Here is a 27,208-nt window from a genome sequence, read left to right on the forward strand (position 1 = left end):
GTCACTCTGCCCTCCTTCAGAAGAGAAATTCCGGACCCTGGCTCCTCCCTGCTCCACACACAACCATGGCGTAGGCGGACTTGGGAGGTCCGCCTCAAACCACAGTCCTAGGGGGAAAAGCTCGCTGTGGAGTCACTCACTCACCGTCGGCGGTGTGAAGGAGCTTGTGGCTTTTCAGCGTCCCTTTGGACTTGAACTTCTTGCCACACATGTCACACAGGTGGGTCTTCTCAGTGCTGTGACGATTCATGTGAGCCTTGAGGTTGCTCTTGCTACGAGTTGCGTACTCACACAAGGAACACTTGAAGGGCTTCACGCCTATCAGAGGAGAAAAAAGAGATAAACAGATGTATACGTGTGTGTGTGTATCTGAAGGAATGTATACACATACATGTCTACACACACACCTCCCCTTGTCCACTGTGAATAAAGCAGTGCACACGGCGAACGCTCCCCCAGGCCTCTCTCTGACCCACGCTATTCCTTCCAACCACAATGCCCTTCCACCTCTGCCTGCAGCAGAACTCCTCCTCGCCTCCTAATCGGTGCCCCCGAATCCCCTGTCATGACTGCTGTACCGTCCACCACACATGACAGTGAGTGCCTTACAGCCCCTCCCCACGGTCTGTGATCTCCAAGGGCACAGACGCTAAGCACGGGCAGCAGCGGCCGTTCATTCCACTGAACTGAGTTACACTGACAAGCGTTAACCGAGGGCCTTGGCAAAAGTCACCAGGCCCGGGCGTGCAGGCCCACACGTGAGAGTGTGTTTCAGCTCATAAGGCAAGCGGAGCTTTACGACGCTCGTCGCTGCTGCAGGGCTGACGGCTCCACTGCCGAGGCATCCTTACCATTGGCCTAGTCCTCCTCCATTCCCCAACTATTGGCCAGGGCCCACGAAAAAGTATCTCCCAACCTTGGCTTTGGTCTCAGCTCCTTCTGCCGTGTCCTGCCCTCTTTACTGAACCGTTTATTTGATCACAGATTGTAGAAAATACTTCATCCGTCCCCCTGGGGAGCTGTCCTGCTTTCCTGACTGCAGCACTGTGGGTTCCCAACTCACAGGACGGCCAGCCCCCAGCCTCAGGGCTCCAAGCCTCTTTGCTGGGAAGGCCACGTGCCCTCCCAGGGGGAGAAGCACAGCCCCACTGTCTCTGATGGCACCCCGACCATCAGCTGCCCCGAGTGCCCGTGCACGGCCCACGCCTCTCTGCACAGGCGAGCACCCTGAGGCAGGGGCTGCCTCCCTTCTCCCCTGCTCGGTCCCCACCCAGCTCTCACCTGCCCGTGGGAATCAGAGAGTCTGATGTCCTCAGGGCATTCCTTCGTCCAGCACCCCAGCACCTCCTCAACGCCCCCACACACAGGGCATCAGGGAGACCACCAGGGTCACCGCCACGACCAGGCTGGCGCATTGGTCCCTGCTCTCCTGAAGCTCACTTTCCGCACAGAAATCGTGGTGACTTGCTCAACTGTAGCTCCCAGCAGGCCATGAGGACTGCACATCTCTGCTCACTGAGACTGAGCCATGCACAGCTGAAATCACTGGTCTCAGCTGGCTGACAGACACATTTTTTCAGTAGGTAAACAGAACTCTAGCTGCAGGGGGTGTGAACATGGCTTCCTCCTAAAGAACCCCAAGTGAAAGTGTTAGTCACTACTTAACGGTGTCCAACTCTTTGTGACCCCATGGGACTGTAGCCCACCATGCTCCTCTGTCCATGAGATTTCCCAGGCAAGAATATTGGAGTGGATTACCATTTCCTTCTCCAGGGGAATCTTCCCAACCCATGGATCGAACCCGGGTCTCCCACACTGCAGGCGGATTCTTTACCAACTGAGCCACCAGGGAAGCCCCAAGAACTCCCACAGGCAGCTCTAAAACCACACACAAGCTCCGTTCTGATGGAGGGACACGCACCTTCATGAGCCCAGATGTGACGCTGAAGGTCTGAGCCATTCTTCATGAAATAGAAATCACAGTATGGGCACTTCATGGCTCTCTTGCCAATGAGCCCTTTCAGCTGGACCCTCCTCCCGAGAACCTCGGAGATGGTGCTCATGGAAACCTCTAGAAGAAAAGCAGATGACAACCAGAAGCAGCCAAAGAACTGTGGTTCCAGTGAGAGGTAAGTGGGCCTTGTGACACAGCCTGGACACCCCCCACCCTAGTCAATCCTGGCAGCTCTGAGGCAGCAAGTTAAGTTGTGCCTTGTGGGGTCATGGGAGAGAAATTTTGCCTAAAAAGCTATTTTATACCAGAATCTAAGCAAGTCTCTCAGACCTAGACTCCTGTTGACACAAAATGTGAGCAGTAGAGAGCAGTATGACAAGGCAATAGCCGGACAAAAGCAGAATACGGGAAATATGGGGAAAAGACTGCGCTTCCCCAGCGAATCAGTGTCCTGGGGTGGGGGTGTCCTGTGGAACACAAGGAACTCAGGCGGCATGACAACTTCTTTCAAGCAACCCAACTGCAACAAAGAAAGTCTTGTGTCAACTGGCTGTTGCTGTTGTTGAGTCGCTCAGTCATGTCTGACTCTTTTGCGAACCGATGGACTGTGGCCCGCCAGGCTCCTCTGTCCATGGGATTCTCCAGGCAAGAATACTGGGGTGGGTTGCCATTTCCTTCTCCAGGGGATCTTCCTGACCCAGGGATCGAATATCTCTTATGTCTCTTAAGTCTCCTGCACTGGCAGGCAGGTTCTTTACCACTAGCGCCACCTGGGAAGGCAGCACAGTTTTAAAAAGGGGAGGAGAGCCACAAGACTGGGGCCAGATGCCTTTGAAAACTACATAAAATGATAAAATAAAGCAAATCGTTATATAAACACCTGAGTTTTAAGTAAAGATAACTCCTCCCCTTGAATGGACTCATATCTTCATCCCTCTTTTAGTTTCATTTAACATAGCTGCTATACAACGCTGTATCTTAAAATAAACATAAGCATTTTTAAAATCGGTCTCCCACTCTGAGATGCATAACCTTACCGGGATGGTTGGTCTTGATATGTGACTTTATCAATCGATCTTCTGAAAAAGACTTTTCACACACAGGACAAGAATAACTCCTTTTGTCCTTAACAGAAAGAGAGCATAATCAATGGACTGTCTCATTTAAACTCAGGGTCTGTGGAAAAATACCACCATCAACACCAAAGCGAGACACACGGACACCTTTCCCAGTGCCCACGGCTGGCCCTGCACGGCCCAGGGACTCGAGGGTAGCAGGGCAGCGGCCTCGCCTCCCTTTCAGGAGGGAGGGACTGGCCTTAGAAACGACAGTCCTGTGGATGCGGCTGGGCCAGCGGAGAGCAGAGCTCAGCCTCAGGGTCTAAGACCATCAAGGTCGTTAACATTTCCATCTCCCAAAGTTCCCTCCTTTATCAAGATTATCACGTGTGCGATAAGAACGCTTAGTATAAGGTCTGCCCTCTAGCAGATTGTAGGTGTACCATACGTGCTGTCGGTTACAGACACCATGCTGTACAATGATCTCCAGGACCCGACGTGCATTTCTCCCTCCAGTGCTCAAGACGCTTGTGCATGTGAGTTATTTTATTGAGACTCACAACCACTCTTGAAGGACACACGTTATTACTTGTTACAGATTTAGAAACCAAGGCCAAGGGTGACGAGCCCCAGGACTCTGAGGAAGAGCTGGTGTTGGAACTGGAGCATACGGGTGCCCACCTCAGGCCCTGACCACTCCCAGGCCATGTCCCGTCTGGGCTGCAGGGAAGGCACTCACTCTGCACTGCCATCACCCGCCTGCCTGCGGAGCCACATCCTCAGTTAGGGAGGAGCTTTGGTGAGTGAGTACGCTGTACAGCTCATCCACATTTCCTCTCACTTTAATGGTCACTTTAATGCCATTTCACAGAAAAACTTTTCAGAGAGTGGACATTATGTGTCAAATTTTGTCCCCTACAAATTCACATGTTGAACTCCTAACCCGCAGTATCTCAATGTGACCTTATTTGGAAATGTGGTCATTATAGATGTAATTAGTTAAGATGAGATTGCAGGCCCTCATCCAGTATGACTGGTGTTTTTAGGAGAAGGGGAAATTTGGACGGAGACCTGAAAGAGGGAGAATGCCATGTCTTTATGGGAGAAAGAAAATACCCAAGCCCAGTTCAAGAAAAGAAAATGACAAACCAGTATCTCTTGAGAACACAGATGCAAATATCCTCAACAAAATATTAGCACATAAAACCCAAAATGTTTTAAAAGAACTATAAATCACAACCAAGACAGATTTATCTCATTTGATTCAGCATTCTAAAATTAATTAATATAATCCATCACATCAACAGGTTAGGAAATAAAAGTCACATGATAACATCAATAGAGGCAGAAAATTCATTTGGCAAAATCAAATACCTACTCATGATAAGCAATTTCAATAAGCCAGGAATAGAGAGGAACTTCCTCAAGTCAATAAAGAAAATCCACAAACAACCTATAGCTAACATTATACTTAATGGTGAGAAACCAGAAACTTTCCCACTAAGATTAGAAACACGACAAGGATGTCCCCTCCCAGCACTGCTTTTTAACATCATACCTGAAATCTTAGCTAATGCAGTAAGACAAGAAAAGGAAATAAAAGATATGGAGATTGAGAAAGAAGAAATTAAAGCTGTCTTTGTCTGCAGATGACATGATCATCTAAGAAGAAATTCTGAAGGAATACACAAAGATACTCCTGGAGCTAATAAGCAGTTGTGGCAAATTATAGGTATAAGTCTAATATACAAGTCAGTTGCTTTTTTATATGCTAGCAATGAACAAGTGAAATTCGAAATTAAAAACACAGAACTATTTACATTAGCACACAAAAAATGAAATGGCACAAATAAATACCATTATTTACAATGAATAGGTATAAATAAATCTAACAAAATATGTACAAGATCTATATGAGGAAAACTTCAAAACTGATGAAAGGAATCAAAGCACTAAATAAATGGAGAGCGATTCCATGTTCAAGGATAGGAAGATTCAATGTTGTCTGGACCACAGTTCTTCCCAATCTGATGGGTAGATTCAATGTAATTTCAATCAAAATCTCAGCAAGGTATTTTTTGGGTATTGATAAACTGATTATGAAGTTTATAAGGAGATGCAAAAGATATGAGGCCTACACAAAATGGTAGAGGATAAGAACAAAGTTGGAGGACTGACATTACTCAACCTCCAAACAGACTATAAAGCTGCAGTGACGAAGAGCATGTGATATTGGTGAAATGAAAGTCAAATAGATCAAATGGTACAGAACAGAGTCCAGAAATAAACTCTCTTAAATACAGTCAATTGATCTTTGACACATGAGCAAATGCTACACAATGGATCAAAGACAGTTATCTCAGCATGATGCTGAAATGGGACAGCCATGTGCAAAAAGAAGAAAGTGAACCTGGACAAAAACTTGACACCTTTTCACAAATATTAACTCACATTGGATCACAGATTTAGAAGCAAAATGCAAAACTATAAAACTCCTAGCAGACACAGAAGAAACTCTGGATGGCCTGGAGTGCGGCAATGACTTCAGAGCCAACGCTGAAGGCGTTACCCATGAAAAAAGAAAAAGAATTGATAGACAGGGAAAGACACTGTCCAGAGAATGAAAGAACAAGCCACAGACTGAGAGAAAATAGTTTCAAAGGACACATCTGGTAAAACAGGCCAAAGACCTCAACAGACACCCCACCAAGAGGATATACAAATGCCGAGTAAGCATGTGCAAAGACGTTCCATATCCTATGTCATCAGAGAAATCCAACTCAAAACAAGACACCATTGCACACCTACAGAATGGTTCAAATCTACAGCGTGGACAACGCTAAGCGCCGGCGAGGACGCGGAGCCGTGGGAACTCTCGCTAATTCCAAACGGGATGCAAAGTGAGACAGCCGTTCCGGAAGACAGTTCGGCGGTTTCTCTCAAAACTAAAACACTCTTACCGTAAGATTCAACGATTGCACTCCTTGCTTTTTACCCTAATGAGCTGAAAACTCACGTCCACACAAAAACCTACACACGGATGAAGCAGCTTGATTCATAACCGCCAAAACTGAGAAGCAACCAAGATGTTCTCTGGTATGTGAATGGACAGATGGTGGTACATCTCAACAACGGACTGTTATTCAGCTCTAAGAAAAAAATGAGCTCAAGCCTTGAAAAGAGGTATAAGAAACTTAAATGCATAATGACGAGAAAAAAAAAAGGCCAATGTGAAAAGGCTACATATTACATGATTCCAACTAGAAGACATTCTGAAAATGGTAGAATGATAGAGACAGTAAAGGGATCTGTGGTAGCCAGGGGGCAGAGGGAGAGAGGGGTGAGGAGGAGGAGCAGGGAGGAGTTTTAGGGGCGTGAAACTTCCCTGCATGATACTCTCATGAGGTATACGCATCATTCCACATTTGTCCAAACCCCAAAAATGTGCAGCACCCAGACTAGGTCTTAACGTAAACTACGGACTCTGGGTGTTACTCCAGGTGTCAATGCAGGTTCATCACCTGTAGTAAAGGCAGCACTAAGATACAGGGTGTCAAAAGGAGGGGAGTTGTGCATGTGGGGGGACAGGGGGTATATGGGGAAATCTGTTACTTTCTGTTTAGCTTTGCAATGCATTTCAAACTGCTCTAAAAAGGTTTATCAAAAGAAAACACACACTATGTGCTGAGCACAGAGCTTAGCCTGTGAAAATGAGAGCCCAATAAATCTGAAAGACTTTGTTGCTGTGGTTTTTGTTTTGCTGGTGATGCAACTCAGACTCAGCTAACAGACCTTCTTACGGGCTAAGGCACACTGGGAATCCCCAAAGGGGCCTCTGAGTGACCATTCCTCTAAATTCCTTTATGGATTGCTACTACTGCAGAGTGTCTCCTGAGGCTGGGGTTCCTGAAGCACACTTAGGAAAAGCGTGCTGTTCTCTTGCTCAGTCGCTAAGTCGTTTCCAACTCTTTGCAACCCCATGGACTGTAGCCCGCCAGGCTCCTCTGTCCACGTAATTTCCAAGGCTAGAGTACTGGAGTGGGTTGCCAGGCAATCTTCCCAAACCCAGGATTGAACCTGCATTTCCTGCACTGGCAGGGGCCACCTGGGAAGCCCAAGAAACGTGTACTTGATATTCAAAACCAAAAATGAAATGGAAGACTTTCTGAACAACCAGTCTGGACGCACTTCCCACCAAGCATCTGGGTTCCAAGCAAGGCCTGCCATGCTCAGATGCCTAAGGGGTCCAGGCAGCTCCCATCAAACAGTCCTAGCTTTCTGCTCAGCTAATGCCATGGACTCCCGCCCAGGCTACATCACAGGCTCCAGGCTTGTCACTGCCCTCCAATGCCCTTGACCTTCTAGGTCACGCCATCACTCCTAGCGCTTGCAGAAGAACTCGTGCTCACGTGCCCTTCTGAAAGACGCCCTGGGCACACGCCACACACATTCTGCGGGGGGCTGTCACCACCCACTACTGCTTGGGCATCATCAGAGCTGATGGAGGCATTCAGAAGGACTTTGAAGGAGTTTACAGTGATCTCCCCTGAGCCCTTGCTCTTTGATTTTTCCTTTTAATCTCTGATAGTCTGAAAGCAATTTATCTTAGAGCTTATCAGGGCCCCTCATTTCCTGATGCCTTTGAAGACTGTCAGAAGGACGTAGGCAGTGGGAAAGGTGCTGGGAGAAGGGTGCACTCTAAGGACTCATTTATTTCTTTTTCAAAACCTCAGTTCCCAACCAGAGATGAAAACCCAAACTGACACAGGAAACTTGAAAAGAAGAGTGGTTAAAAGAGTTCTTTGCAGAGGACAGCGAGGGCTCCACGCCGTAATGACAGTACGAGAGCCCAGCCCCCAGAGTTTGTTTGCTCCGATGGAAATGCCTTCAAAGCACTACAGGGCTCTTTGAAAGAAGGGAGACAGTGGCCATGCGGTGCGGGGATAGGGGACAGGTGCTAGGGGGGCAGCTCTGGGGGTGAAGCTCCCAGCCCAGCTCACAGCGATGAGTGAACCCCGCCCTGGCCTGCGCCTCGACCCCCAAAGCAAATGGGCTATTCTCAAGTCTGAAACTAGTGGTGGGTGGAAAATATCAAACCTGCCTTCCACTCGGCCACCGAGTGTATTACCTATCACATAAGCACATCTATAAAGTATCTGACAACAAGATAAAAAAAAATAAAGTGGGAGATTCCACTCAGAACAATTTCTCAGGAATAAAAAGCCCATGGTTTTAGCAGATGCTGACCTCAACGGACTCAACCTTTCCTCTACCCTTCTGAGGCCAGTGTTGGCTCAGGCATAGTGCTGGGCACAGAGCTGGGAGACTCTGACCCTGCCCTCACAGGGCTCATGGGAGCTGCGAGCACACAGAGGCCACAAACTATCACGGGACAAGGAGAAAACAGCCATGTTCAGTAGTCATGTATGTATGTATGGATGTGACAGTTGGACCATAAAGAAGGCTGAACACCGAAGAATTCATGCTTTTGAACTGTGGTGCTGGAGAAGACTCTTGAGAGTCCCCTGGACAGCAAGAAGATTACACCAGTCAATCCTAAAGGAAATCAACCCTGAATATTCATTGGCAGGACTGATGCTAAAGCTGAAGTTCTAATACTTTGGCCACCTGATGCAAAGAGTGGTCTCACTGGAAAAGATCCTGATGCTGGGAAAGACTGAGGGCAGGAGCAACAGAGGATGGGATGGTTGGATGGCATCATTGACTCAACAGACATGAGTGTGAGCAAACTCCAGGAGAGACTGAAGGACAGGGAAGCCTGGTGTGCTATAGCCCAAGGGGTCACAAAGAATCAGATACAACTGAGCAACTGAAAAACAAATGGAGAAAGTATGACAAAGACCAGAAAACTGACACAACATTGTGGCTAAGTTAACAAGTTAGGAAAGAGCCAGAAACGTGTTCCAGCCTGGATTTCAATTTCCAGGCTCTTCCTGTCCACTTAGTCAGGCCATGACCCTCACTTCCAGTCCTCGGGCTTGCTTATCAGCAGTTGCTTTATACACAGAAAACTCTGCAGTCTGAGGTCCCTAGTGGACAAATCTCCAAACAGGGTGGCACAGAAACAGATGGTTTGTGATAACAGACTAAAAGACCATATACACTCTCAGCCATTGGAAAGGAAAAAGACTTGTGTGCAATTGCTTTAGTTCAATAACATTTTCCTCTACTTCACAAAAAAAAAAAAAAAAGTAGCTCCCTCTACTTCTCTGTGCATTGTTGGCAATATATTATTTTAGTCTACTTCCAGAAAGCAACAGGTGAAGTTTTATATATGTATCTTTAAAGACAAGTACAGGGGGAGCGGTCCTAAGATGGCGGAGGAATAGGACAGGGAGACCACTTTCTCCCCCACAAATTTATCAAAAGAACATTTGAACTCTGAGTAAATTCCACAAAACAACATCTGAATGCTGGCAGAGGACATCAGGCACCCAGAAAAGCAGCCCATTGTCTTCAAAAGGAAGTAGGAAAAAATATAAAAGATAAAAAGAGAGACAAAAGAGGTAAGGACAGAGCTCCGTCCCAGGAAGGGAGTCTTAAAAAAGACAGAAGATTCCAAACACCAGGAAACACTCTCACTGGCGAGTTCGCGGCGAGCCTTGGAACATCAGAGGGCAACATAACCGGGAGGAAAAATAAATAATTAAACCCCATAGGTAAGTGCCCAACGGTAACTTCCAGCAGAGAAGCAGCAAAGATGCCCGCATCCGCCACTAGCAAGCCGGGGCTGGGCAGGGAGGCACAGGCTGCATTGCTTAGAGTAAGGCCTGAGGGCAATCTGAGTGAACTCTCTTGGGATAGCAAACCAGACTGTGGGATAGCTACCCCATGTAAAGCTCTAACCTAAGACACCTCCAGGCCTGCTCACAGAACAAAGGACTGAACAGAGCTAGCCGGCTTTGGACCCGCCCATCCCCTCTGGAGACAGGCGGGCGAGAGCAGCCAAAGCCGGAAGAGGGCAATCGCGGCCCCAGAGAGGCATCATCTACCAAACTACAAGCAGGCTTCGTGGCTAACCAAGACTTCTCGGGATTCTGGACGGGCGACATCCACCGGGAGGGTCGCAGCCAGAGATCAGCTCCCCAGGAGAGACACACGGCACACCTGAGAAGGTGCACCCATTGTACACCCAGAAAACCGAGCGGCAGGGACGCGGGAGGCGATAAGTCGCAGCAACCGCGCTCGGCAAGCACCTGGTCACCTGAGCTGCTCGGACCTGGGAAGGGCACAAAAACGCAGGCCCAACAGAGTCTGCACCTCTGAGGACTACCCGAGTGCCTGAGCCTGAGTGGCTTAGACCTGGGAAGCGCATACAACCCAGGGCCGGACTCAGACAATTCCCGGCAGAGCAACCTAGAGCCTGAACAGTGTGGGCAGGGAGGCCACACACGCCGTGAGTGGGGGCAGGCCCAGTGTAGTTGAGACACTGGGAGCACACGCCAGTGTTATTTGTGTGCAGCATCCCTCCCTCCCCACAGCACGACTGAACAAGTGAGCCTAAAAAAGTGTCCACCACCGCCCCCTTGTGTCAGGGCGGAAATTAGACACTGACGAGACCAGCAAACAGAAGCTAAACCAAAGGGAACTGCCTTGGAAGTGACAGGTGCAATAGATTAAAACCCTGTAGTTAGTACTGACTACATAGGAAGAGGCCTATAGATCTTGAGAAATATAAGTCGGAACAAGGAACTATCCGAAAATGAATTGACCCCACACTGTCCACAACAACATGTGAGAAAGTCCTAGATATATTTTTACTATTATCATTTTTTAAATTAAAAAAAAACTTTTTAATTTTTAAGTCCTCTATTACTCCTTTTTCATTTTTATAACTATTACTTTGCAAAAAAAGACCCTATTTTTTAAAGCAACCTTCATATATGTATATATTTTATAATTTTGTGACTTTGTTTTTTTCTTTAATATTGTATTTTTGAGAATCCAGCCTCTACTCTAGATTTTTAATCTCTGCTTTTGGGTATTTGTTATCAATTTTGTACCTTTAAGAACTCAATCTTCAGTACCCATTTTTACTTGGGAGCAAGATTACTGGCTTGATGCTCTCTCCCCCTTTGGACTCTCCTTTTTCTCCACCAGGTTGCCTCCATCTCCTCCCTCCCCTTTCTCTTCTCTACCCAACTCTGTGAATCTCTGTGTGTTCCAGACAGTGGAGAACACTTAGGGAACTGATTACTGTCTGGATCTGTCTCTCTCCTTTGGATTCCCCCTTTTATCCTCCTGGCCACCTCTGTCACCTTCCTCCCTCTTCTCTTCTCTGTGTAACTCCATGAACATCTCTGAGCGGTCCAGACTGTGGAGAGCACATAAGGAAGTGATTACTGGCTAGCTTGCACTCTCCCCTTTTGATTCCCTCTCTTCTCCTCCTGGTCACCTCTATCTCCCTCCTCCCTCTTCTCTTCTCCATGTAACTCTGTGAACCTCTCTGGGTGTCCCTCACTGTGGAGAAACTTTTCATATTTAACCTAGATGTTTTATCATCGGTGCTGTATAGATGGAGAAGTCTTGAGGCTACTGTAAAAATAAGACTGAAAACCAGAGGCAGGAGGCTTAAGTCCAAATCCTGAGAACACCAGAGAACTCCTGACTCCAGGGAACATTAATCGACAGGAGCTCATCAAACGCCTCCATACCTACACTGAAACCAAGCACCACCCAAGGGCCAACAAGTTCCAGAGCAAGACATACCATGCAAATTCTCCAGCAACACAGGGACACAGCCCTGAGCTTCAATATACAGGCTGCCCAAAGTCACTCCAAACCCACTGACATCTCATAACTCATTACTGGACACTTCATTGCACTCCTGAGAGAAGAAATCCAGGTCCACCCACCAGAACACCGACACAAGCTTCCCTAAACAGGAAACCTTGACAAGCCACCCATACAACCCCACCCACAGTGAGGAAACTCCACAATAAAGAGAACTCCACAAAGTGCCAGAATATGGAAAGGCCACCCCAAACACAGCAATATAAACAAGATGAAGAGACAGAGGAATACCCAGCAGGTAAAGGAACAGGATAAATGCCCACCAAACCAAACAAAGAGGAAGAAATAGGGAACCTACCTGATAAAGAATTCCAAATAATGATAGTGAAAATGATCCAAAATCTTGAAAACAAAAATGGAGTTACAGATAAATAACCTGGAGACAAGGATTGAGAAGATGCAAGACAGGTTTAACAAGGACCTAAAAGAAATAAAAAAGAGTCAATATATAATGAATAATACAATAAATGAGATCAAAAACACTCTGGAGGGAACGAACAGTAGAATAACGGAGGCAGAAGAGAGAATAAGTGAGGTAGAAGATAGAATGGTAGAAATAAATGAAACAGAGAGGAAAAAAGAAAAATTAATTAAGAGAAATGAGGACAATCTCAGAGACCTCTGGGACAATGTTAAATGCCCCAACATTCGAATCATAGGAGTCCCAGAAGAAGAAGACAAAAAGAAAGACCATGAGAAAATACTTGAGGAGATAATAGTTGAAAACTTCCCTAAAATGGGGAAGGAAATAATCACCCAAGTGCAAGAAACCCAGAGAGTCCCAAACAGGATAAACCCAAGACGAAACACCCCAAGACACATATTAATCAAATTAACAAAGATCAAACACAAAGAGAAAATATTAAAAGCAACAAGGGAAAAGCAACAAATAACACGCAAGGGGATTCCCATAAGGAAAACACCTGATCTTTCAATAGAAACTCTTCAGGCCAGAAGGGAATGGCAAGACATACTTAAAGTGATCAAAGAAAATAACCTACAGCCCAGATTACTGTACCTAGCAAGGATCTCATTCAAATATGAAGGAGAAATCAAAAGCTTTATAGACAAGCAAAAGCTGAGAGAATTCAGCACCACCAAACCAGCTCTCCAACAAATGCTAAAGGATATTCTCTAGACAGGAAACACAGTTAAGAGTGTACAAACTTGAACCCAAAACAATAAAGTAAATGGCAACGGACCATACTTATTAATAATTACCTTAAATGTAAATGGGTTGAATGCCCCAACCAAAAGACAAAGACTGGCTGAATGGACACAAAAACAAGACCCCTACATATGTTGTCTATAAGAGACCCACCCTGAAACAAGAGACACATACAGACTGAAAGTGAAGGGCTGGAAAAAGATATTCCATGCAAATAGAGACCAAAAGAAAGCAGGAGTAGCAATACTCATATAAGATAAAATAGACTTTAAAACAAAGGCTGTGAAAAGAGACAAAGAAGGACACTACATAATGATCAAAGGATCAATCTAAGAAGAAGATATAACAATTATAAATATATATGCACCCAACATAGGAGCACCGCAATATGGAAGACAAATGCTAACAAGTATGAAAGGGGAAATTAACAATAACACAATAATAGTGGGAGACTTTAATACCCCACTCATACCTGTGGATAGATCAACTAAACAGAAAATTAACAAGGAAACATAAACTTTAAACGAAACAATAGACCAGTTAGACCTAACTGATATCTATAGGACATTTCACCCCAAAACAATGCATTTCACATTTTTCTCAAGCGCACACGGAACCTTCTCCAGGATAGATCACATCCTGGGCCATAAATCTAGCTTTGGTAAATTCAAAAAACTTCAAATCATTCCAGGCATCTTCTCTGACCACAATGCAGTAAGATTTTCTCAATTACAGGAGAAAAACTATTAAAAATTCCAACATACGGAGGCTGAAAAACACGCTGCTGAATAACCAACAAATCACAGAAGAAATCAAAAAAGAAATCAAAATATGCATAGAAACGAGTGAAAATGAAAACACAACAACCCAAAACCTGTGGGATACTGTAAAAGCAGTGCTAAGGGGAAAGTTCATAGCAATACAGGCATACCTCAAGAAACAAGAAAAAAGTCAAATAAATAACCTAACTCTACACCTAAAGCAATTAGAAAAGGAAGAAATGAAGAACCCCAGGGTTAGTAGAAGGAAAGAAATCTTAAAAATTAGGGCAGAAATAAGTGCAAAAGAAACAAAAGAGACCATAGCAAAAATCAACAAAGCCAAAAGCTGGTTCTTTGAGAAGATAAATAAAATTGACAAACCATTAGCCAGACTCATCAAGAAATAAAGGGAGAAAAATTAAATCAATAAAATTAGAAATGAAAATGGAGAGATCACAACAGACAACACAGAAATACAAAGGATCATAAGAGACTACTATCAGCAATTATATGCCAATAAAATGGACAACTTGGAAGAAATGGACAAATTCTTAGAAAAGTACAACTTTCCAAAACTGAATCAGAAAGAAATAGAAAATCTTAACAGACCCATCACAAGCACAGAAATTGAAACTGTGATCAGAAATCTTCCAGCAAACAAAAGCCCAGGATCAGATGGCTTCACAGCTGAATTCTACCAAAAATTCAGAGAAGAGCTAACACCTATCCTACTCAAACTCTTCCAGAAAATTGCAGAGGAAGGTAAATTTCCAAACTCATTCTATGAGGCCACCATCACCCTAATACCAAAACCTGACAAAGATCCCACAAAAAAAGAAAACTACAGGCCAATATCACTGATGAACATAGATGCAAAAATCCTTAACAAAATTCTAGCAATCAGAATCCAACAACACATTAAAAAGATCATACATCATGACCATATGGACTTTATCCCAGGGATGCAAGGATTCTTCAATATCCACAAATCAATCAATGTAATGCAGCACATAAACAAATTGAAAAATAAAAGCCATATGATTATCTCAATAGATGCAGAGAAAGCCTTTGACAAAATTCAACATCCATTTATGATAAAAACCCTCCAGAAGGCAGGAACAGAAGAAACATACCTCAACATAATAAAAGCTATATATGACAAACCCACAGCAAACATTATCCTCAATGGTGAAAAACTGAAAGCATGTCCCCTAAGTCAGGAGCAAGACAAGGGTGCCCACTCTCACCACTACTATTCAACATAGTTTTGGAAATTTTGGCCACAGCAATTAGAGCAGAAAAAGAAGTAAAAGGAATCCAAATTGGAAAAGAAGTAAAATTCTCACTATTTGCAGATGACATGATCCTCTACATAGAAAACCCTAAAGACTCCACCAGAAAATTACCAGAGCTAATCAATGAATATAGTAAAGTTTCAGGATATAAAATCAACACACAGAAATCCCTTGCATTCCTATACACTAATAATGAGAAAATAAGGAAACAATTCCATTCACCATTGCAACGAAGAGAATAAAACACTTGGAATATATCCACCTAAAGAAACAAAAGACCTATATATAGAAAACTATAAAACACTGGTGAAAGAAATCAGAGGACACTAATAGATGGAGAAATATACCATGTTCATGGATCCGAAGAATCAACATAGTGAAAATGAGTATACTACCCAAAGCAATCTATAGATTCAATGCAATCCCTATCAAGCTATCAACAGTATTTTTCACAGACCTAGAACAAATAATTTCACAATTTGTATGGAAATACAAAAAAACTCGAATAGCTAAAGCAATCTTGAGAAAGAAGAATGGAACTGGAGGAATCAACCTGCCTGACTTCAGGCTCTACTACAAAGCCACAGTCATCAAGACAGTATGGTACTGGCACAAAGACAGAAATATAGACCAATGGAACAAAATAGAAAGCCCAGAGATAAACCCATGCACCTATGGACACCTTTTCTTTGACAAACGAGGCAAGAATATACAATGGAGAAAAGACAATCTCTTTAACAAGTGGTGCTGCGAAAACTGGCCAACCACTTGTAAAACAATGAAACTAGAACACTTTCTAACACCATACACAAAAATAAACTCAAAATGGATTAATAATCTAAACGTAAGACCAGAAACTATAAAACTACTAGAGGAAAACATAGGCAAAACACTCTCCAACATAAATCACAGCAGGATCCTCATGACCCACCTCCCAGAACATCGGAAATAAAAGCAAAAATAAACAAATGGGACCTAATTAAAATTAAAAGCTTCTGCGCAACAAAGGAAAATATAAGCAAGGTGAAAAGATAGCCTTCAGAATGGGAGAAAATAATAGCAAATGAAGCAACTGACAAAGAATTAATCTCAAAAATATACAAGCAACTCCTGCAGCTCAATTCCAGAAAAATAAACAACCCAATCCAAAAATGGGCCAAAGAACTAAACAGATATTTCTCCAAAGAAGACATATAGATAGCTAACAAACACATGAAAAGATGCTCAACATCACTCATTACCAGAGAAATGCAAATCAAAACCACAGTGAGGTACCATTTCACGCCAGTTAGAATGGCTGCTATCCAAAAGTCTGCAAGCAATAAATGCTGGAGAGGGAGAAAAGGGAACCCTCTTACACTATTGGTGGGAATGCAAACTAGTACAGCCACTATGGAAAACAGTGTGGAGATTCCTTAAAAAACTGGAAATAGAACTGCCATATGACCCAGCAATCCCCCTGCTGGGCATACACACCAAGGAAACCAGAATTGAAAGACACGTGTACCCCAATGTTCATTACAGCACTGTTTATAATAGCCAGGACACAGAAGCAACCTAGATGTCCATCACCAGACAAATGGATAAGAAAGCTGTGGTACATATACACAACGGAGTATTACCCAGCCATTAAAAACAATACATTTGAATCAGTTCTAATGAGGTGAATGAAACTGGAGCCTATTATACAGAGTGAAGTAAGTCAGAAATAAAAATAACAATACAGTATAATAACGCATATATATGGAATTTAGAAAGGTGGTAACGATAACCCTGTATGCGAGACAGCAAAAGAGACATAGATGTATAGGACGGTCTTTTGGACTCTGTGGGAAAGGGCAAGGGTGGGATGATTTGGGAGAATAGCATTGAAACATGTACATTATCATATGTGGAATGAATCGCCAGTCCGGGTTCGATTCATGATACAGGATGCTCGGGGCTGGTGCACTGGGATGACCCAGAGGGATGGGATGGGGAGGGAGGTGGGAGGGGGGTTCAGGATGGGGAACACATGTATACCCATGGCAGATTCATGTCAATGTATGGCAAAACCAATACAATGTTGTAAAGTAATTATCCTCCAATTAAAATAAATAAATGTATATTAAAAAATAATAATAAATAAGGACAAGTACAGACTAGGCACTTCTCCAAGACAGGCACTGATTTTCAATGTTTGCTGAAAAGCCACTATGCCCTGGATGGAAGCAGTAGCACCACCACTGTTACTATGGCTTCTCCTGCTACCACCAGTAACAAGAAGGAAGAGCTAGTGTAGACTGCCTCCCCCCATGCCTGGACTTGTGCTGGGTCCCTCACAAATGTCCCCACGGAAACCCTGGAGGCCGGGACTGTCACTCCACTTTTACAGACAAGGGGTCAGAGACGTTAGATAGTGAGACCACACCACTTACAAGTGAAGGAGTCAGGATGCAAGACCAGAATGAGTCCGCTCCTCCCAGGTGAAGGCTTGTAACAGTCATGGTGCCCTGAACATCGGGTGCCTGCAAGGGCTCCTGTGAAGGCACACAAGCCAGGAAGAACAAAGGGGAAGAGACTGATATATCCTGACTATCCACTGGAAGCTTGACTTCCTGCTACTTCACATGTCTGTGTCGGGATGAACCTGATTTAAAAATAGGTTCCCAGGTCCCCCTCACAAATTATGGTGGAGGTATGAGCCAGGAATATCATTCATAACAATTACCCCTGAGTATTGCTGATTCAGAATGTCATAAATTACATCATTGGGGTTAATGACTTGCAAACTCATCTAATGGGACCTACAAAGGAGGTCACCCTTTTGACATTACCACCAAGAACATACGTGCACACACAATGGCATATAAACACACTGAAACATGGAACTAAAGGTCTCAGAAAACAATACCTATTACCTTGTTATGGGTAAAGAGTGCTGATTAAATTCTACTTCATTCTATTTCATTTTTAAGATACACTACATTCAAAAAACTAAGATTGTGGCATCCAGTCCCATCACTTCATGGCAAATAGATGGGGAAATGATGGAAACAGTGACATTTTGGGGGGCTCCAAAATCACTGCAGATGGTGACTGCAGCCATGAAATTAAAAGACGCTTACTCCTTGGAAGAAAAGCTATGACCAACCTAGACAGCATATTAAAAAGCAGAGATGTTACTTTGCCAACAATGATCTGTCTAGTCAAAGCTATGGTTTTTCCAGTGATCATGTATGGGTATAAAAGTTAGACTATAAAGAAAGCTGAGCGCCAAAGAATTGATGTTTTTGAACTGTGGTGTTGGAGAAGACTCTTGAGAGTCCCTTGGACTGCAAGATCAAACCAGTCCATCCTAAAGGAAATGAATCCTGAATGTTCATTGGAAGGACTGATGCTGAAGCTGAAGCTCCAATACTTTGGCCACCTGGTGCGAAGAACTGACTCATTTGAAAAGACCTGATGCTGGGAAAGATTGAAGGCGGGCCGAGAAGGGGACAACAAAGGATGAGATGGTTGGATGGTATCACCGACACAATGGACATGAGTTTGAACAAGCTCCGGAGTTGGTGATGGACAGAGAAGCCTGGCATGCTGTAGTCCGTGGGGTCACAAAGAGATGGACATGATTGATCTGAACTGAGTTGTAATCCACTGAACTAACTTCACAATCCTCTAATGGATCATGACCTGGGGGCTGAAAAAACACTGACCTGGGTGTTCCACATTTATTTTCTAGCTTAATCTTCACTATCCTGAGAAGTCAAAGAAAGTACCATACCTCCATTTTACAGAGGAGAATACTGAGGGTCAGTGATGCTAAGCAATTTGCCCAAGATCACAGAGGTGGCTATGGGGTCTGAACATTAACATGCTAGAACCAAACTTGGTTTTCTCAAGTTTCCCTTTCACAGCATTTGCCCAGTGCTGTTAAAAAAACAATGGGTTCAGAAATGTCATTGACTAACTTCCTTGACCAGGCCCCCATGTTTCCTTGATGGCAATACATCCTTGACTCTGAGTCACGCTGCCTGATCACTGATGGGAGGGAGGAGATGGAGGGAAGCAGCTACAGGGAAGTGCCTGTACAAGCACTGAGCCAAGTTCTTTATTCAGAGCGATCCATTTAACGGCCCGATAATCCAAGAGACCTACATACGGATACAAAGACATACGTATGTGTACATGTATATTTTGCATATAGAGGTGTGTGTGATACACGTGTGCACACGTGAGTGGGTGTGCATAATGCATGTGTGGGTATGTCTGTGCATATACTGTGTGTATAAAGAGTCAATATGCTTTTTAATACATATTTCACAGAAGGCTACTGAGTCTCAGAGAGGACAAGCAATTTGTCCAGTGTCATACAGCCTGTGTGATTACTGGAGACAATATCTGAATCCAGTTATCCAACCTCAAAGCATGTGCTCTTTATACCCACTAAACCCAAAATACCCTGACTTTCCCTTGGTAATGCACTTCCCGAGTGTTAGTGATTTCAGGCCAGGAAACGGAGGTGTCAGATCAAGCTTCTGAAGCCTTGTTCTGCACAGAGAAAGGAACGCGGTCAGAGCAGAAGCACGCCTGGGACAGGTGCGCTTCCTTTACCACTTGAAGAGTCTCGAATCACGCTCTCAGGGTAGAGGAGCATATGGCAAAATAAACACTCACTCACTGTGTCACAGGATCACCCACCGGAGAATCAGACAACTTTTACCACCATGAGACTATTTAACAGCACCTTGAATTAACATATCACTTTTAAAAAAATGCTTTACAGACATTCTTTCGCAGGGTCTCCAAGGAATAACGCGATAATATCATCAGTGATCTTCAATGTTGACTGCGCTCTTACTATGACTCAAACAGTGTGTCTAGCGCTCGGCAGGCATCATCTAACTTAACCTCTCAACAGTTTTTAGTGGTGGCTATTAGTATTATTGGCCCTGTTATTAACGGTCCTTTAAACCGTCATTTAAGAGAGCGGTTCCCCAACCATTTGGGGACCAGGGATGGGTTTCATGGAAAACAAAGTTTCCACGGACAGGAGCTGAGGAGGGGATGGTCTCGGGATGATCCAAGCATATCATGTTTACTATGCCACCGCTACTCTGACAGGAGGTGGAGCTCAGGCGGTCATGTGAGCGAGGGGGAGTGGCTAGAAGCACAGATGAAGCTTGGCTCCCTGGCCCGCCTCTCGCCTCCTGCTGTACAGCCCAGTTCCTAACAGGCCATGGACTGCTACAGGTCCATGGCCTGGGGGCGTGGGGGGAGGGGGACCCCTGATTTAAGAAACCTTTGCTTTATTTCTGTTCTGTAGATCTTTCTTCTATAGGCTTTCTCTGATGCTGAAAAATCTGCAGAGGAAGCCAATGTTTTCAATGGGATCATCTTCCCAACAGACGCGAGGCTCTCCCTGTGAGAAGAGCCCTGGGGTGAAGGAAGGCCTCTGTTAGCATGAAGGGCCTGTGTCGTGAGAAGGGCCTCTCCGTTCTCTGGGGTGGATGCTCACACACCGGGCTCCCGAAGGAGCAGGGGCACCTCCGTGCACATCGCCGAGAGCAAGCGGGGAGCACCCAGGGGAGATGGGGCTGCCACTAGGGCGGGCTACTTACCAGCTCAGTGTGGACTTTAAGATGTGCCTGCAGCTTATATTTATCTGGAGTCGAGTAGTCACAGCCGTCAGTGGGACACTTCAGCAAGATGTTACTGTGTTTCTGAATTACATGGCGTTTAAGGCAGTTTTTGGTGATGGAAGAATAGTGACACTGGGAGCAATAATACAGATGTTCCCGGGTGTGGGTGCGGACATGCATGTCAAAATGCACTTGGTACCAAAAAAGTTTGCCTAAAAAAATATTTTCACATGAGAACAAGGAAGTTTCTTTTATCCTGAATTTGATCTTTTTTTTAATTAGTATTAGTATTATTTTATTTTTTTAAGAACTATCTTCCTTTCCCTCTCGTGCTTGTCCGGGTCACCCTTCACACTTTGCACCACATCTCTGTCTGGAAATGACTTTTCAAAGGTGGCAGGTGGCAAAAATTAAGGGTGCTGCTACTCCTTCTGCATGACATCAGTGCTGGGAGGAGTAAAGGAGCGCTTACCGAGGACCAGTTATGGTACCACGTATGTTTACGCACATGGGTGACATCACCAGGCTCTAAGCTCCGCGGGCACCTGGGCCATCTCCCATGGGTCCTGCCCGCTCTCAGGAGACCCCAAGGCCAGGCTTCCACCGCGAGCTGCGAGGGATGCACTCAGCGTCTCCCTACAAAGAGCTGCAGTCACTCCCGTTAACATCTCTCTGCCCACCTAGGCAACGGCCACAACTTACTAAAGCTGGACTTTTAAACTTCTCATGCGACAGAAGAAAGTTACCTCTTGGCTAAAGCTCAGGCGGGGGCCATAGGATAAACCTCCGCCTCGCAGGCCTGGCCAAGCCAGCGGGTTTGGCTGTCCCAGCATCCTAGCTGCCTTCACAGACTTCACAGGCTACTGCACCATGGTGGTGCCATTGCTATCTACCCAGGACGGCGAGCTCACTTAGAAGGTGTTCTTTGCAAAGAGACACGAGCTCAACTCAAACAGGAGGTGGACCCGCAGCCAGGTGGCCGGATGGGCTGCGGGGAAGACAGCCCCCCAGCCTCGTGCCCGGCCCCACCCCTTACCACAGTATTCACACTCCAGGTCCCCGTACACCTTCCGGATCCTCTCACACAGGCCGGTGTTCATCCGCCTCTTCTGCAAACTGTCCAGGATCTTCATGAAGGCAGTGAGACCGGCCCGGTGCTCGGGGGCGGGTGTGCAAGAGGCAGGCTGGCACAGGGCCGCCTCCCTCCCACCAGCTCCCGGGGGAGGGTCTGAGGCCTGAGCTGGGTTGGACCTGAGGCCTCTGCTGGGATCTGGGCCATCGCATGAGAAGGCTGCCACTTTCTGCCCCTCGGCTGGAGGGCTCTTGGCGCCCGGAGCCTCGGAGTTTGCTTCCATGCCTTTGGCCTTGGACAGCAGAGGTGCCACGTCCTGGCCCTGAATCGGGGCAGCGCCTCCCTGCTGGGTGTCACCGGTCTTCTCGGGAGTAGCAGCGGGAGCCTCAGCTGTGGGGGGATCGCTCTTCATCAAGAACTCACTGGAAAGCCCCGCGTGCGGACGGAGGTCCGGGGACATGGCGGAGGCTGCCAGCTCACGGGGTGGAGGGGCCGGGGCGGTGCCATTGGGCTGGGCAGCGGCCAAGCGCACCGGCGAGGCGGGCACTTCCGCAGGGGCCCTGGGCTCCACTGCGGGCCGTGCCTGTCCGGGGCTGGCTGCCTCCTTGGGCACGTTTACCCCCTGGAACACGAACTCCTCTTCTGCCAGTTGCAGCTGCCCACCCAGGGCCTCCTGCTGGATGTCCCCGCCGGGCTCCAGGAGGCAGAAGCTTTGGTTGATGGAGCTGGTGAAGACGAGAGTCTCCTGGGCGGCCCCGTGAGCCTCCTTGATGTGCGCACGCAGGCGGATGGAGCTGACGAACTTCTTGGGGCACAGGGCGCACACGTACACGAACGGGTGCTTCCGGACGTGCAGCTCCAGCGCCTGGTACTTGGTGGCGCCATGGCCACAGAGCTCGCAGGCGAAGGGCCACTTATCACCGTGGACCAGCATGTGGCGGTCGCGGTCCAGCTCGTTCTTGAACTTGCGCTCACAGATGTGGCAGTCGTAGAGCAGCTGCCGTTTGCCCTCCCTCGTCATCAGGCACAGCTCATCCAGGGCCTCCTGCACCGGCTTATCCTGCGGGTCGTGCGCGTCGCGGATATGCTTGATGAGGTTCTTGACGTCCGAGTACTTCTTCTTGCAGAAGCGGCAGTGCTGCTTGATCTTCTTGTGCACGCGCTCCACGTGCACCTTGAGGTGGCCCTTGCTCAGGCAGGTGAAGGAGCAGCAGTCGCACGCGAACTTCTCGCCCGTGTGCTTGCGCAGGTGCACGTTGAGGTTGGCCTTGATGGCGCTGGCGTAGCTGCACTGGGAGCACTTGTAGGGCTTCTCCTTGGTGTGGATCCGCAGGTGGGCCTGCAGTGAGTGCTTGAACTTGAAGACCTTGTTGCAGTACTCACAGGTGAAGATCTTGAGCTGGGTGGGCCCGAGCCTGGGAACAGAGGGCAGCACGGTTATGGGTGGAGACCCGGCACCTTCCCCATGCCTCCCACCCACCTTCCTTCTAGGTGCCAAAACACCCAAGGCTTAAAGGTGAGCTAGCGGACACTGTGGCTGAGGATGGGGGAGGCATTCATTCATCAACAAGCAAGGCTGGACGGTCTGCAATCCACAAATGATGGTCACCAAAGGGCTGCGCCTTGTACCAGGGACAGGAGTTGACTGGTGAGCCCAGGGGGTGGGTGAGGCTTTGTCTCCTCCAAACTGCTGCCTCAGGACTCTGCCCAGGTTCTCCAGGCAGATCCTCAGAAACACCAACGATCATTTAGTCCTGTTAATCAGACACCATTAAGCTGTACCCACGGTTAACTGTATGGCTTCCCTGGTGGCTCAGTGGTAAAGAACCCGTCTGCCAGTGCAGGTGACACAGGTTGGATCCTTGGGTTGGGAAAATCCCCTGGAGGAGGGCACTGGCAACCCCCTCCAGTGTTCTTGCCTGGAGAATCCCATGGACAGAGGAGCCTGGCGGGCTACATATAGGGTCGCAAAGAGTAGGACAGGACTGCAGCAACTTAGAAAACTGGCATTGTAACTGTCAAGTCTATTTATGGAACTAACCATACGACTATGTTTGACCAACACAGGTTCCTCTATGTTTTAAACAGAAAATATTTAAACAGACTACAGCCTGTAAACACCAGAGGGTACCAGTCTCCTGCTGTAATTAAGACATTCAGATCTGAAAGTAGGTACTATGCCTGCATGCTAAACCCAAGGCAAATTTAAGGAAGCAAATCTGGATATTTCTCAAATGACAGAGATATCCAGAAGGTGATCATTTTACTTAGTGGAAGAAACTCTGGGTTCATAGTGTTAATTAAATAAACAAATCACGGGCATTTCCTTCTCTAAATGCAAGGTCTAAATCGTCTTAGGAGAATCTCTGGCTCTGATTTCTTTCGATTATTACACGGATGCCTGGTCAGGCCCTCAGTGCTGGCCCTCACCAAGGGGGATGAGTCAGAAGAAGTGGCCAGGCCACCCGTGCTGGGCTCGCAAGTGTGAGCCTGCGTCTGTGGGTTGACTCGCTGAGCTGTGATGTCGTGTGATTCCTATCACATTATCTCACCCCAAATGTCCCCTTATTCAGTTCAAGAGGCACTCTCACACACTGCTTGCAAGCATTCAAGCAGAGTTTTAAAAGATCAGACCCCTTGATCCAATTATCCACTGGACTCTATCTGCTAGGAATCTATCAACAGAAAGAATACAAAATGCGAGTGAAGGTGCTCACTGTGCCATTTTTCACAATAGTTAGGACTGGAAAGCTGCTTGAAGGCTCCAACATAGGGAACTAATTTGCACATTTTTTTCACTCATTCTTTCATTCATTTGAAAAAGTGTCACAGGCACTGGGGACACAATGGGGACAAAAACAAACATGCGCCACGCTCTCTCGGAGCCCACCTTCTAGAGGAAGCACTGGCCAGTCTGATAACCATACAAATGAGCAAACAGGACCAGCTCCCTGCTGTGGTGGAGAAAGACTGGATGCTCTGGGAGCCCAGGCCAAGGAGGACCGAGCTGTCCAGGGGACAGGGCAGGCCGCCCTGAGATGGGACATTTGAGCAGGCAGCTGAAGTATAAACAGGAATTAACCAAGTCCGGGTATGGGAGGTGGAAGGGTGGCATCCAGAAAGAGGAAGAGGTCGGGAGAGGTCAGGGAAACAAAGCATCCTGGAGGTACAGTGGTTAAGACTCCGGGCGTCCACTGCAGGAGGCAAGGGTTCCATCACAGGCTGGGAAACTAAGATCTCAAATGCCACATGATGCAGCTTCAAAAAAAAAAAGACCCAGGAACAGACTTTCAGACACAAGTGGTGGGGAGGAAGGAGAGGGTGAGAGGAATAGAGAGAGTGGCATGGACGCGTATCCACTATTATATGTAAAACAGATGGTCAGTGGAATTTGCTGTATGACTCAGGGAGCTCAAACCAGGGCCCTGTAACAACCTAGAGGGGTGGGAAAGTGTGGGAGGTGGGAGGGGTGTGCAAGAGGGAGGGGACATATGTATACCTATGACTAATTCACGTTGATGTATAAGTAAGTGTTAGTCGCTCAGTCGTGTCCAACTCTGCCACCCCACGAACTGTAGCCCTCCAGTCTTCTCTGTCTGTGTGATTCTCCAAGCAAGAATACTGGAGTGGGTTGCCATTCCCTTCTCCAGAGGATCTTCCTGACCCAGGGATTGAACCCAGGTTTCCTACATTGCAGGCAGTTTCTTTACCGTTTGAGCTACAGGGAAGTCCTATGTGGGTGTATGGCAGAAACCAAAGCAATATTCTAAAGCAATTATCCTTCGATTAAAAATAAATAAAAAAATTTTTAAAAGGACCCAGATGGCTGGAGCAGATGCTGGAGCACAGAGAACCAGAGGGAGACGTGGCCTTATAGGCTTAGTTCTCCTAACAACAATGTGAAGCCTTAAAAGCTACAACCAAATGGGCATTTTTATAAAAAGTGCACTGGCTACAGTGTGGAGAGCTGAGTAGGGGTCACAGGATAGCCTCATGATATTACCGCATGTCACTACAAGGCACAGTTTGCGAATAATTTGAGTAACAAAGGAAAGTAAGTATAATGTGGGTAAGTATTAAAAGCAGGATACAAAATTGCATATAAAATATTATAAACTCAGTTTTATAAAATATATGGGCTGAAAAAAGACTGAAAGGAAATACATTAAAAATATTAACGGTGGTTATCTTAGGGGAGTGAGGTTACGAATGATTTTTTTTCCTTACAGTTTTCCTGACTTTCGTCATATAAAAAGCCTCTTTCATAACTATTTTATAATTTAGATTATAAAATATTAATAGAATGCTTGACAACAGGAATACAGCCTCCATCTACTGATTAAATATTGAGTACATTTACCTGTAACCAGATAAGCATGGAGTTTTGAAACTCTCCCCAACAGACTTTTGAAATATTATGAAGAGTCTACAAATCAAGCTGTGTTGAGACAAGGGTGGTCTTCAAAATTAATTGTATCTCAGTTTTGCCACAGGAGTCCATATTTTTACAACTTCACTGATACATTCAGTTGCTCACATTTGCAAGAAGAGAGGACTGAGGCTAGAAATTAATAAGACACCCCAGATAACACAACGTTATAATTTAACAAGACCACTTTGCAAAGATGTGATCATTTAATCCCACCACTAAACTGAGTCAGGTTCTATTAGACAGTCTCATGTATGGTGCTGAGAGGCTCAGAGGCAAAATCACTTGTGTCCAGTCCCAGCAGAGCAGAAGCCTCCAGTCTGTCCTAATCTTCCTCCCTGCCCCACCCCCACAGTGCCTGGAACATAGCAGGTGTCTGAGCTGTTGAACTGAAGTCCAGTAGAAGGATCTAGGGGCTTCCCAGGAGGCTCAGTGGTCACGAATCCGCCTGCCCATGCAGGAGACGCCAGTTTGATCCCTGGGTTGGGACAATCCCCTGGAGAAGCGCATGGCAACCCTCACCAGTATTCTTGCCTGAAGAATCCCATAGACAGAGGAGTGCTACAGGCCATGGGGTCACAGAGAGTCAAACACAACTGAAGCGACTGAGCACACGCAGAAGGTTCTAGAACCAACCCAGGACTGGCACTAAGTCTCACACTCTCATCCAGAATGCCTTCTTTCCCCTTTTCAGGAAACAGGGAACCCCCTGTCTGGCATCTTCTTTGTCTTTCCTCTCAACCTGGAAAATGTGTGCAGAGCTCGGGCAATGGGAGTTTGCTGATCCACGTCAGCAGGTACGTACCATGGCCAAGACTGTGACCACAGGGAAGGTGTAGGGGTCAGGCATCAGTTCACCCAGTGTGTCTGGAGGGCAGTTTTCAACATAGGTTAAAGTCTTAACACTCATATCCTTTAAGACAGCAATTTCAGGGACCTTCCCAGTGATCCAGTGGCTAAGACTTCAGGTGGTTATCTTAGAATGCAGGGGGCCGGGGTTTGATCCCTGGTCAGGTAACTAGATCCCACATGTAGC

The 27,208-nt window shown here is 46.2% G+C and overlaps 1 protein-coding gene across 7 annotated transcripts in view; it reads right to left on the bottom strand.

Annotated features, from left to right (window-relative positions):
- The window catches only part of ZFAT (zinc finger and AT-hook domain containing), a 157,665-nt gene that overhangs the window by 69,168 nt on the left and 61,289 nt on the right, over positions 1-27,208 (bottom strand). For 4 of the 7 annotated variants that reach the window (XR_015140337.1, XM_086335591.1, XM_086335589.1 and 1 more), the window contains 6 exons: positions 21,708-23,158; positions 20,651-20,883; positions 17,468-17,569; positions 2,992-3,079; positions 1,922-2,071; positions 145-318 (listed from right to left, as the gene is read on the bottom strand). Coding sequence is in view for 4 of the 7 variants with exons in the window: in XM_086335591.1 (XP_086191717.1) it covers positions 145-318; positions 1,922-2,071; positions 2,992-3,079; positions 17,468-17,569; positions 20,651-20,883; positions 21,708-23,158 (2,198 nt within the window). In the remaining 3 variants the exon portion in view is untranslated. Of the gene's footprint in view, positions 1-144; positions 319-1,921; positions 2,072-2,991; positions 3,080-17,467; positions 17,570-20,650; positions 20,884-21,707; positions 23,159-27,208 lie in introns of those variants that run through there. The other 3 variants (XR_015140338.1, XM_086335590.1, XR_015140339.1) reach the window with 2 other exon arrangements.

Source organism: Bos grunniens, chromosome 14, assembly GCF_055505025.1.
Source record: "Bos grunniens cultivar Pamir isolate PY7600 chromosome 14, Bosgru_T2T1.0, whole genome shotgun sequence".
NCBI classification, from domain to species: domain Eukaryota; kingdom Metazoa; phylum Chordata; class Mammalia; order Artiodactyla; family Bovidae; genus Bos; species Bos grunniens.